The following is a 12775-nucleotide window of genomic DNA, read 5'->3' as shown; positions in this document are numbered from 1 at the left end:
ATTCAGAGAGTATGAGAAGCAGGGGGGCAAAGGCTTTTTCTAATGCAAAGTGTAGGAAAATAATAAACTACTGTGGGTAAGTTGCAGGAGATGTATTACTTCTTCAAGTTTTGTTTGCTCATGAGGTTACAACTGTGGTGCAACTGAAAGCACTTGTCATTGTTTTTCTTCTGGTAGGAAGATGAGCCAGGAAATGGTAAACCAGAGAACAAAGCTAGCTGTCTTACCAATTGAAATGTAATCTTGTGAAGAGGTAGGGGGAATGCTCCACACATCACTTTGGAGTCTCTAGGTGGCCTCTGCAAAGCACCTTCCTCTCCACAGCACTGTGCCCACATCTAAAGATGGGGTGCCCTCATCTCTACCTTCATTTGATCAAAGGAGCAAAATAAAAATAACTGAATTTAGCCTTAGTAATATAAGTCATTCAAACGATAGACAAGGGGAATGAAGGGCATTTTAATTAGAGGTACAGGGAACAAAACATAACTTGGGGATGGAAACATGTATTTTATAATTTGGCAAATTCTGGTGTGCTAAGTGACACTAAATGGCTGAGTCATGAAAGGAAGTAGTACAGGCATGCCAGGTGACTGAGCAGAACTCCTTTCCAACCTCTGTACATACATTTTATAATTATGCCTCATTTAATCTCCCCCTCCATTCAAAGTTCCCTTCAGAACTGGTCAGCAGAGAAATCAATTTCTAGAATGAGACTTTTATTAATCACAGGGTGGATTCTCATACGTATGGGACGGTTAATATACTGCCCTGCTTGAAGCCTAGTAGATTCTTCTTAATTCTATTAATGATCAGATTTTAAAATGTTTTCCTCTAATAAATCTTTATATTCATAAAGTATTTCAAATCTTGTTTGACTCAACAATGAAGAAAAAGTCAGCAGCAAGTCCTAGGGAATGAGTATAAAGAAAAAGCCATCATTTACCACTGAAAGAAAATATTTCTTAAGTTTAAACCAGAGCAAACAAGAAGCACATGACAATGTATGGTCGTCATAAAATTTTATTGAGAACCAGTACGTTAAATCCTTTATAGAACATAGAAATACATACAATTCCAGCCCTTTCCAATAAATGGCAATGTAACATTGGTGTAGGATTCCTGAATATCCCAAACGCTTTGTTTTGTACCTGTAGGAGAGAAACAGTTCTTCTATAGCTTAACAACACAGAAGTGGGGTGCTCTGACCTATTTAGGGTGGGTAGCACTGGAGACAGAATTTGGCATGAATAAAGGAGGACTACAAATGAGTTCAAGTGGCTGAAAGAGTAGATGAATAAATGTTCACTCTCCTCATTGTGTATTTCAAACTCAGTCAAGAGAAGGCAAGGCATTATAAAATCAGACACAAATTAACATGAGGACATATGAGCAAAGCATATCTCTCAATTAAGTTATGCAGGGACGCTGTAATAAAAGAGAGAAAATGGCCACTTTTACCTAAAACTCTACCTACCATGAAGGCTTTTGATGCCAAATAATTGGAACTGACATCAAAGATGAAAAGGGAGTCAAATGACTCTAAGGATTAAAGACTGACTTCTTGATGGGACCACAGATCAATAGGATTGATGTAAATAATTGATGTGACATTCACAGAAACACACGAGAGGATAAATGAATACTGCCTGACACAGTTTTAAGGTTTTACTACTTAGTTTTTACATAGAGACAAAAGATACTACTGAGTTTTCTGGAAAGCAATTGTGAGAAGTTTTTCATTTTGTTTTGCTTTTTTAACAAAGAGAAAAATATCTGAGGGAAAAATGATATAACAGAAACAGAACTGAAATGATGCCTCTTCCTTTCAAAACTAAGAAAACTAGTATAAAATTTCATTCTACCATGGTGTTACATTATTAGTCTGAGTTTTATACCCTTTGCCTGAGTTTAAAATCCTATCAAACTTTCTGAGCTCGTAAATATAAATAAAACAAACAATGGCACAAGTATAAAATCTTGTCTGTTTAATAATTGATAACTTAATCATGTCAATATTGATAAATTTGCTAATGGATGGCAGTAGGTAAACTGTAATCCAAATACAAACAAGAATCTTATTCAAAATGTTCTTCTCCTTGCTTTGATGTCTTCCTGGAGTTAAACTAATTAAGATGTTTGGTGAAGCACTGTTATCGGTGTCCTCTGGTTAGTAGAAAGTGTTTTTTGTTCTTTTTCCCTTGGTTAGTAATTATAGTAGCTAAAAGTGCAGGTAGAGTATAGTAAGACATTTAACTAAACCATACGGGCTCTATTCCTTCAAGTTGGACACCCATCCAAAGGCAAATTAGCTTTATAGTGAATGCTGACACCTTTGACGTGAAATGCTCATGCTCACGAGAAAGGCAAAGCTGGCACACAGCTTACCAGCAGCACTTCAAAATCTGAGAAGCACAAGGTTGTCCTGACTAACACAAGTCACAGAATAAGCTAATCCTGGGAACTGAGCCAGTGAACTGTGTCTTAGATCTCGCTGTCATTAGCCTTTAAAGCGTCAGGCAGTTTCCAACAATATTAGCTATTTTGGTGCTACATGGAAAATAATAGGGGATTTCTACCCACAGGAACCAACATACACTCAGTGGGAATTTGGTTCAAAGTTCCAGTTAAAAATAGCATATTTTTGTGATCGAGAGAGCTGTGAAATCGGCACATTTAAAATTCTTAGACCCTGTTTTTTAAAGTGGCGAAATGTTTCAAAATCAGTGGATATATATAGAAAAGTTAAAACAAGCCTGGGAAAATCAGCAGTGGAAGGAGGAGGAATGGGAGCTGATAAGTCAAAACATTGGTACGGAATTTAAAGCACCAGGAATTCTTCACCTACTATATAAATAACCGGTCCTGAGGGCTCAGAAATTGATGAGTGTTAAAGCCTAGAGTATGCAAACAGACAAAAGCCATTTGTTCTAAGAATGATCACTGGGTAATACTGTCTCAATAAACAGCATTTCTATCAAAAACTTAGCGATTCTGCCATATAGCATCCCTCCCCCTCTTTAAACAAGTAGAATGCTCGACTATTTATTGAAAAGACCAACATCTAGATAGACAGGAAGGAAAATATCTTATGGCTTGTACCAAGCAGGGAACACTTTACAAGCATAGTCTTTGCAAGATAAGTAAAACACAAGTTAAAGTTTAGAAGGTCAGTCAGAAAGGGTGGACTCAAATTCTGGGCCATAATATATTCACACATAGAAATCTCATTTCCTGATCTTACTAATTCCAAAGAAGAAACACATTTATATTTAGTAATTTCAAAACATATTAGCTTATCTGGAAAAAACAAACTTTCTGTTAGCTTATCTTGAAATAACCATCAAATCATAATTTTCATATAACGACTACCCCATTTTAGAAGTTTTTGATAAAGGCGTTGGATTATAGAGCCTGAATGCTCCCCTAAAAGGGGCAAATTTAAAAGTATGTTTATCTCTAGTTTAGATAGATTGTGAATTTGAAAAATGGTGTTTAGGTCCCTAGCCCAGTTGACAACTTTTACAAATTTTGTCCCCTTTCATAATCAATCGCTTAGAGAAAAGCAAAGTCATAAAACTGTTATTAAAATACTAAAGAGAAGAGGTGGAGGGCAATATCAAACAAGAAGCATGTCTTTATCTACATTTAGTTTCTTTTAAATATTTTTAGAACAGTAACAGATGATCATATTCATAAGCTTAAGTAAGAATACAATTGTCCCTAAGTTCTGAAATATATACATATATGCCCTTAAAATACTATACATATCACCTACCTTCCCTTTAGAAGAAACTGAAGTTACTTAAGATTTCCTTGGATGTTTTAAAATAAAAATCAATAACAAAAAGGAACCGAACTTAAAGACATATTCTGAAAAAACAGTCAACTAAATTACATACAGAGCTTGACTCTATTGTTGCTTTAGCTACGGTTTGAGTTTGATAACAGGTTCATGCAGTGAGTCGCAGAGGGGGAACTTTCCTTTTACAGTTCAAATGCAGGGAACCTGGCTTTTGTGGGCACTAGGAGGTCAGCCAAGAAATATATTGTTCCAGCCATTCCTGAAGGAAAAGAAAGAGTCAAAAGTTATTACACCAAAAGATGATATTTTTTATAGAGTGGCTTCATTTTGCAGCATAAACAACATGACGATATAATTTATATGATTTAAATGAAGTAGGTGTCTGTTTTTATATGTTGCAGCTCAGTAGAGGGAATCACTAGTAAGGTGCCCAGCCTCTTTATGCAGGTAGAACACAGGAGGGAGAGTGGAGCCAGACTGGTTTAAGGCACGGCCCTACCATCTACCATATGTGAGCTCCTTCATCATGGCCCCACTTACCTGTCTGAGCCTCAGAGATCTCATCTATGACATGAGGATAATAATACATATTTCTGATGAGACGATTTATGATGACATCTACAAAATGCCTAGCATGTGCCTGGCTCCATAAACAGCAGTCAACATAATTACTACTATTGGATCCACGGTGGTCTGGGTGTTAATGGATTTTTAATACTGAGTTATCATATTAGGAAATAAAGAAGTAGTTTAAGAAGTAACTATAAAATTAATTTGTTGATAAAATGAAACATATTACTAAGCAGAGAAGTGGATGGTGATATTATAAGGCAAATAAGTAATGTGTGGAAAATACCTTCAAAGAGGGAGAAGGGGGTATCTGGTGTCCGGCATCCGTGTTCTCCATAATCTAAGCACCATTCAGCAAACTGAAAATGAGACCAACTTAAATTATTGAAATGATTTCTTCTAGAGACTGCTAAAAGTTTGACAGTAGTTGTCTCTAAGAAAGGGTTTAACCCAGAGAAATGGATGGTCTTAAAAGAAACTCCAAAGCATGGGAGGAATTTAATGAGCTTCTGAGTCACGTCCCCTTGGTTATCAAAGAAGAAAGGAACAAAACCACCTTACAGCTCCCAGCAACACAATATCCCCTGCCAATGCTGTTGAGTAGAATTATATCCTTAAAAAAAAAAAAAAAAAAAAACCTAATTCAATTGAATGGTTTTTCTTAAACTGTGTTTGTTCTATAGACTTACGGTTTAAAAAAATAAATGAATTGAATCAGATTAACCAGAGCCACTTCTATAACCGAGCCACTTCTATAACCTCCTGGGCAAAGGTGTGCTGTTCGGCGGTCCTGAATCCTACCTTACAGGCCCTGTACAGGTACTTCGCATCCTGCGTGAGGCTGTACAGTGACAGGAAGGCGTAGGCATTCCCTGCAGTGCCGTGGCACAGCCCATACCCCTTCTTCAGCAAGCCGTACTGCCAGATCACATCCGCACACTGATAGGCATCATTGAGATACCGTTCTTCTTTGAACACCTGCAGAGTCAAGGGACAGAGGTTATTATAAGGGATATAAAAGACACTTCTGTTGACCTTCCTTCCTGATAGGAGAGAAAAGGAGGTGGGAAAAGGGAGGAAGAGAAAGGGAGGTGGCTTAGTAAGAAAGAGTAAAGAATTCAGAGACACAGAGATATGTTAAATTGGTTGGGAAAACTTACAATAATTCACTAGCTTTTTGTTTTTAAATACATAACTGCACATGACCTTGTCCATATGATCTAATTTTTATATGCATGTGTGTTTGTGTCGTTGCTGTTTTTTAATTGCTAAGTCTTTTCGGACTCTCTGTGACACCATGGACTGCAGCCCACCAGGATCCTCTGTCCATGGAATTTCCTACATAAGAATGCTGGAGTGAGTTGCCATTTCCTTTTCCAGGGGATCTTCCCAATCCAGGGATCAAACCCATGTCTCCTGCATTGGCAGATGGATTCTTTATCATGGAGCCATGGTGTTTGTATACCTGAATGTTACTGGTGAAGTAGCCTTATTTACTTGCAACTTGCTATTATCCTTAGCCACTTTGCAAAGGATAAACACTTATCTTCTCTGTAACAATGATGCTCTTCACTATTAGAAAGTTTCTTTATACCTTGGAGAAGAAACTCTTTATAAACTTGATTATAAAACACTATACTTTGTCAGAAAAATTGAGATGCATCATGACCTCCTAACTCTTGATTAAAGATGTGAAAAACATATGTGTGTGTATGTGTGTGTGTATTTGTTTCCCGTGCCATGTAGCTTGTGGGATTTTAGTTCCCCAACCAGGGACTGAACCCATCTCTGCAGTAGGACACAGTCTCAACCACTGGACTGCCAGGGAATTCCTGAGAAATATTTTCTGAGTAGGTATTTTTAATATCTCATTGCAGTATAAAGTAGAGCAAGACAGTTTAGAGCTTATTCAGACCATAAGATGCCAGAGACTATTCAGAGTCTATAAAATTGTAATTTGTAGAACACATACCAATGAACATCGATATCTTGGTTTACTTCTATTTTTTCCCCCCTCAAATGAAAACCTTTGCTTCTTTGATTATGGCTCTGTCATAACATGCTTTTTTAGAAGTGATACTTGCATTTTAAAAATTATGGTAAAATATATGCATGAAAGTTACCATTTTAATCATTTAAAGTGGACAATTCAATGGCATTAATTACAGCTCCTGTGTTGTTTCAAGATGGTGAAAGAATAGGACGGGGAGACCACTTTGTCCCCCACAAATTCATCAAAAGATCATTTGAATGCTGAGCAACTTCCACAAAACAACTTCTGAACACTGGTGGAGGATACCAGGCGTCCAGAAAGGCAGCCCATTCTTTTTGAAAGGAGGTAGGACAAAATATAATAGACAAAAAGAGAGACAAAAGAGTTAGGGACGGAGACCTGTCCTGGGGAGGGAGTAGTGAAGGAGAAGTTTCCATATAGTAGGAAATCCTCTCACAGGCGGGTCTGTGGGGAGTTTTGCAATCTCAGAAAGCAACATAACCAGGAGAAAAAAACAAACCAACCAACCACAGAATACATGCCTAACTGCAACTGTGGAAAAGAACTTTCCCATGAAAGGCTGTAACCTAACACCTAATGCACAGTCTGGCCTGCTCACAGAACAAAGGATTGAGGGAATACCAAAGGAGAGCTAGCACCCTGCACACCAGCCCCTCCCCGCCTTGAGCCAGAAGGCAAGAGGCTGCTGCAATCTCAGCCACAGAGATGGCATCCTCCAACAAACTGAGCAGGCTCCCAGCTGCTAACCAAATCTTCCTGAGATTCTGGATGACTGACACCTGCCAGGAGGGTCACAGCCTGAGATCAGGTGTCCAGAGGAGACACACAGCACATCTGAGACGGTGCTCTCATGGCACACCTGGGAAACCAAGTGGCCGGGACCAGGGAGGTGATTAAGACGCATGGCCCACCTAGGACAGTGCACTCACCAAGAAACTGGTCGTCTGAGCTGCCCAGATCTGGGAAGGGCACAAAACACACGCCCAACCCACAGAGACTGAGCCAGAACTGTGTCTGAGTGTCTCCTGAGGAGGTACGGGTCAGCAGTAGCCTGCTGCAGGGGCAGGGGCTCTGGGTACAGCAGACTTGGGTATGGCATAAGCCCTCTTGGAAGAGGTTGCCAGTAACCCCACCATAGAACTACCAGAACTTACACAGGATTGGGGAAAGAGACTCTTGGAGGGCACAAATAAAATCTTGTGCGCACCAGTACCCAGGAGAAAGGAGCAGTGATTCCACAAGAAACTGACCCAGACATGCCCATGAGTGTCCAGGAGTCTCCGGCAGAGGTGTGGGTTGGCAGTGGCCTGCGGCAGGGTTGGGGGCACTGAGTGCAGCGGTGCCCGCATGGAACCTTTTGAAGGAGGTCACCATTATCTTCACTACCTTCACCATAGTGTGGCCTCAGGTCAAGCAATAGAGAGGGAACACACCAACAGAAAACTGGATTAAAGATTTACTGAGCATGGACCCGCCCATCAGAACAAGACCCAGTTTCCCCCCCAGTTAGTCTCTCCCTTCAGGAAGCTTCCATAAGCCTCTTATGCTTCTCCATCAGAGGGCAGACAGACTGAAAACCACAATCACAGAAAACTAACCAATCTGATCACATGGACCACAGCCTGGTCTAGCTCAATGGAACTATGAGTCATGCCATGTAGGGCCACCTAAGATGGATAGATCATGGTGGAGAGTTCTGACAAAATGTGGTCCACTGGAGAAGAGAATGGCAAACCACTTCAGTATTCTTGCCCTGAGAACCCCATGAATGGTATGAAAAGGCAAAAAGATAGGACACTGAAAGATGAACTCTTCCCAGGTTGGTAGGTGCCCAATATGCTACTGGAGAAAGATGGAGAAATAACTCCAGAAAGAATGAAGAGATGGAGCCAAAACAAAAACACCACCCAATTGTGGATGTGAAGGGTGATGGAAGTAAAGTCCGATGCTGTAAAGAGTAATATTGCATAGGAACCTTGAATGTTAGGTCTATGAATCAAGGCAAAGTGGAAGTGGTCAAACAGGAGATGGCAAGAGTGAACATCGACATTTTAGGAATCAATGAACTAAAATGAACTGGAGTGGGTGAATTTAACTCAGATGACCATTATATCTACTACTGCTTGTGGGCAGGAATCCCTTAGAAGAAACGGAATAGCCATCACAGTCCAAAAAGAGTCCAGAAGGCAGTACTTGGATGCAGTCTCAAAAACGAGTAATGATCTCTGTTCGTTTCCAAGGCAAACCATTCAATATAATGGTAATCCAAGTCTATGCTCTGACCAGTAATGCTGAAGAAGCTGAAGTTGAATGGTTCTATGAATTCCTATAAGACCTACTAGAACTAACACCAAAAAAAAGATGTCCTCTTCGTTATAGGGTCTGGAATGCAAAAGTTGGAAGTCAAGAGCTACCTGGAGTAATAGGCAAATTTGACCGTGGAATACAAAGAAGCAGGTCAAAGGCTAATAGAGTTTTGCCAAGGGATTGCACTGGTCATAGCAAACACCCTCTTCCAACAACACAAGGGAAGACTCTACACATGGACATCACCAGATGGTCAAGACTGAAATCAGATTGATTATGTTCTTTGCAGCCAAAGATGGAGAAGCTCTATACAGTCAGCAAAAACAAGACCAGGAGCTGACTGTGGCTCAGATCATGAACTCCTATTTGCCAAATTCAGACTGAAATTGAAGAAAGTAGGGAAATCCACTAGACCATTCAGGTATGACCTATATCAAACCCCTTATGATTATACAGTGAAAGTGACAAATAGATTCAAGGGATTAGAACTGATAGAATGCCTGAAGAACTATGGACAGAGGTTTGTGACACTGTACAAGAGGCAGTGATCAAGACCATCCCAAAGAAAAAGAAATGCAAAAAGGCAAAATGGTTGTCTGAGGAGGCCTTACAAATAGCTGAGAAAAGAAGAGAAGCTAAAAGCAAAGGAGAAAAGGAAAGATATACCCATTTGAATGCAGAGTTCCAAAGAATATCAAGGAGAGATAAGAAAGCCTTCCTTGGTGATGAATGCAAAGAAATAGAGGAAAACAATAGAATGGGAAAGACTAGAGATCTCTTCAAGAAAATCAGAGATACCAAGGGAACATTTCATGCAAAGATGAGCACAATAAAGGACAGAAATGGTATGGACCTAACAGAAGCAGAAGATATTAAGAAGAGGTGGCAAGAATACACAGAAGAACTGTACCAAAAAGATCTTCAGGACCTAGATAATCACGATGGTACGATCATTCACCTAGAGCCAGACATCCTGGAATGTGAAGTCAAGTGGGCTTTAGGAAGCATCACTATGAACAAAACTAGTGGAGGTGATGGAATTCCAGCTGAGTGATTTCAAATCCTAAAAGATGATGCTGTGAAAGTGCTGCACGCAGTATGCCAGCAAATTTTGCATTTTGAGTCTTCATTCCAATCCCAAAGAAAGGCAATGCCAAAGAATGTTCAAACTACCACATAAATGCACTCATCTCACACAATAGCAAAGTAATGCTCAAAATTCTCCAAGCCAGACTTCAACATTACGTGAACCGTAAACTTTCAGATGTTCAAGCTAGTTTTAGAAAAGGCACAGGAACCAGAGATTAAATTGCCAACATCCGTTGGATCATCAAAAAAGCAAGAGAGTTCCAGAAAAACATCCACTTTTGCTTTACTGACTATGCCAAAGCCTTTGACTGTGTGGATCACAACAAACTGTAGAAAATTCTTAAATAGATGGGAATACCAGAACACCTGACCTGCTTCCTGTGAAATCCGTATGCAGGTCAGGAAGCAACTGTTAGAACTGGACATGGAACAACAGACTGGGAACAACAGACTGGTTCCAAATCGGGAAAGGAGTATGTCAAGGCTGTATATTGTTACCCTGCTATTTAACTTATATGCAGAGTACATCATGTGAAATGCTGGGCTGGCTGAAGCCCAAGCTGGAATCAAGATTGCCAGGAGAAATATCAATAACCTCAATATGCAGATGAAACCACCCTTATGGCAGAAAGTGAAGAACTAAAGAGTGTCTTGGTTAAAGTCGAAGAGGAGAGTGAAAAAGTTGGCTTAAAACTCAACATTCAGAAAATTAAGATCATGGCATCTTAGTTCATGAAGTGATGATCCCATCACTTCATGGCAAATAGACGGGGAAGCAATGGAGACACTGAGAGACTTTATTTTTCTGGACTCCAAAATCACTGCAGGTGGTGACTGCAGCCATGAAATTTCAAGATGCTTGCTCCTTGGAAGAAAAGCTATGACCAACCTAGACAGCATATTAGAAAGCAGAGACATTATTTTACCAACGAAAGTCCGTCCAGTCAAAGCTACGCATTTTCCAGTAGTCATGTATGGATGTGAGAGCTGGACTCTAAAGAAAGCTGAGCGCCGAAGAATGGATGCTTTTGAACTGTGGTGTTGGAGAAGACTCTTGAGAGTCCCTTGGACTGCAAGGAGATTCAACCAGTCCATCCTAAAGGAAATCAGTCCTGAATATTCATTGGAAGGACTGATGCTGAAGATCCAATACTTTGGCCCCCTGATGCCAAGAACTGAGTCACTGGAAAAGACCCTGATGCTGGAAAAGATTGAAAGCAGGAGGAAAAGGGGACGACAGAGGATGAGATGGTTGGATGGCATCACTGACGCGATGGACATGAGTTTGAATAGGCTCCAGGAGTTGGTGATGGACAAGGAAGGCTGGCGTGCTGCAAAGCATGGGTTTGCAGAGTCGGACATGACTAATCAACTGAACTGTACTGATATTTGTTAAAACAACCATCACCACTATCTATTTCCAAAACCTTTTCAACATCCCAAACAGAAACTCTGTACCCGTGAAGTAATCATTCTCACTCTGCTAGCCCTTGGTAACTTTTACTCTACTCTCTCACTATGAATATGCCTACTTTATATATCTCACATTAACCATCACAGCATGTAAGTGGAGTCATACTGATCTGCCCTTTTGTTTCTGGCGTGTTTCACTTGGCATGTTTTCAAGGTTCATGCATGTTGTAGTATGGATCAGAAGTTAATTCTTTTTTAGGGATAAATCATATTCTGTTGCATGTACACGCTGATTGTTTCCACTTTTTGGCTACTGTGAACAATGCTGCTAGGGAACACTGTTGTACATATATCTGTTTGAAACCTCAGTTTCGCTTCTTTTGGGTATATACCAAGGAGTGGAATTGCTTGAGCATATGTTTAATCCTGTGTATAATTTTTTGATGAACTGCCAAACTGCTTTCTATAGTAGCTGTACCATTTTATATTGCCACCAGCAATGTCCAGGGAGAATCCTTTCTATTTTTAATTGAGCTCCTGGGATATTTATCTTGTCTTTGCCACTAATACTATAGATCCTGGCTACTCTACCCATCAGTGAAGCGGTTCCTTGTTCTGTGAAATAATGTGTGTTATGGTATAAATGGATACTCTGAGAATGAATTATAATTCATATAGCCAAGTGAGTTCATGTCCAACAAGTGGTTTGTCTATGGATCCTTGAAGAATTATACAGAAAACTAATTAAGGTGATAGAATTTTATATTCTGTTTGCTAACTTATTTCTAAAAATGAGAAAATTCATATTACCTTATAGGCCTGAATGAGCATGTACATTACCCCGGGAGCACCGTGGCACCAGTGGACTAGCAGATCACGACTGTCGTCCACACAAGGAGGGTAATTGCCTGAAGGGAATTTCAGTTGGCAGACATAGTCTACACTGGGCTTGACCAAATTATGTAGCTTCGCATGGCTCACTTGAAGGCTGGGCTAAAAACAAGAATGGGAATTATTAATTTTACTGAAACAAACAGTCCTTCTTAATGCTCAAAGTGAAAGTGTAAGTCACTCAGTCCTGTCAGACACTTTGCTCAGGGATGTGTTTAAAAAGAGAGGAAAAGATGACCAAAATGAATTGGAAGTCATTAAATGGTTTTGGATTCGAGCCAGTTTTTTCACCTACTGGCACAAACCAAAATTAGGCAATCGATTTACATATGGAACCTTATATACATATTATTTTCAATATTTATTTTTATCTAGATACATATAAAAATTTCCAAAGCCAATGCTTAAGAATGTGAGCTAAGAGAAGTTTCCTAAGGTCTTAGTACCTTAAACACACTTTAAGGACCACAAAGAGATGTATTAGACAAATCAGGTACAACTGTCATCTAAAGTAGTAGAGGTGGTAGTTTAGTCGCTAAATCGTGTCCAACTCTGAGACCCCATGGACTGTAGCCCATCAGGCCCCTCTGTCCATGGGATTTCCTAGGCAAGAATACTGGAGTGGGTTGTCATTTCCTTCTGCAGGGAATCTTCCCGACCCAGGTATCAGACCTGGGTCTCCTGCA

At 39.9% G+C, this 12775-nt stretch overlaps 1 protein-coding gene across 3 annotated transcripts in view; it reads right to left on the bottom strand.

Moving 5' to 3' along the window:
* Window positions 1-1007: 1007 nt before the first annotated feature.
* LANCL1 (LanC like glutathione S-transferase 1) overlaps window positions 1008-12775 on the bottom strand; it is a 52230-nt gene continuing 40462 nt past the window's right edge. For all 3 annotated transcript variants that reach the window (XM_088827830.1, XM_055397510.2, XM_055397511.2), the window contains exons 7-10: window positions 12009-12191; window positions 5177-5353; window positions 4662-4734; window positions 1008-4064 (exon numbers count right to left, since the gene is read on the bottom strand). In XM_088827830.1, coding sequence (XP_088683956.1) covers window positions 3988-4064; window positions 4662-4734; window positions 5177-5353; window positions 12009-12191 — 510 coding nt within the window. In that variant the 3' untranslated portion in view covers window positions 1008-3987. The remainder of the gene's footprint in view (window positions 4065-4661; window positions 4735-5176; window positions 5354-12008; window positions 12192-12775) is intronic.

Source organism: Moschus berezovskii, chromosome 2 (assembly GCF_049115385.1).
Source record: "Moschus berezovskii isolate FMDL1 chromosome 2, NW_MosBer_1.0, whole genome shotgun sequence".
In the NCBI taxonomy this organism is placed as follows: domain Eukaryota; kingdom Metazoa; phylum Chordata; class Mammalia; order Artiodactyla; family Moschidae; genus Moschus; species Moschus berezovskii.
This window is presented reverse-complemented; position numbering and strand designations above follow the sequence as displayed.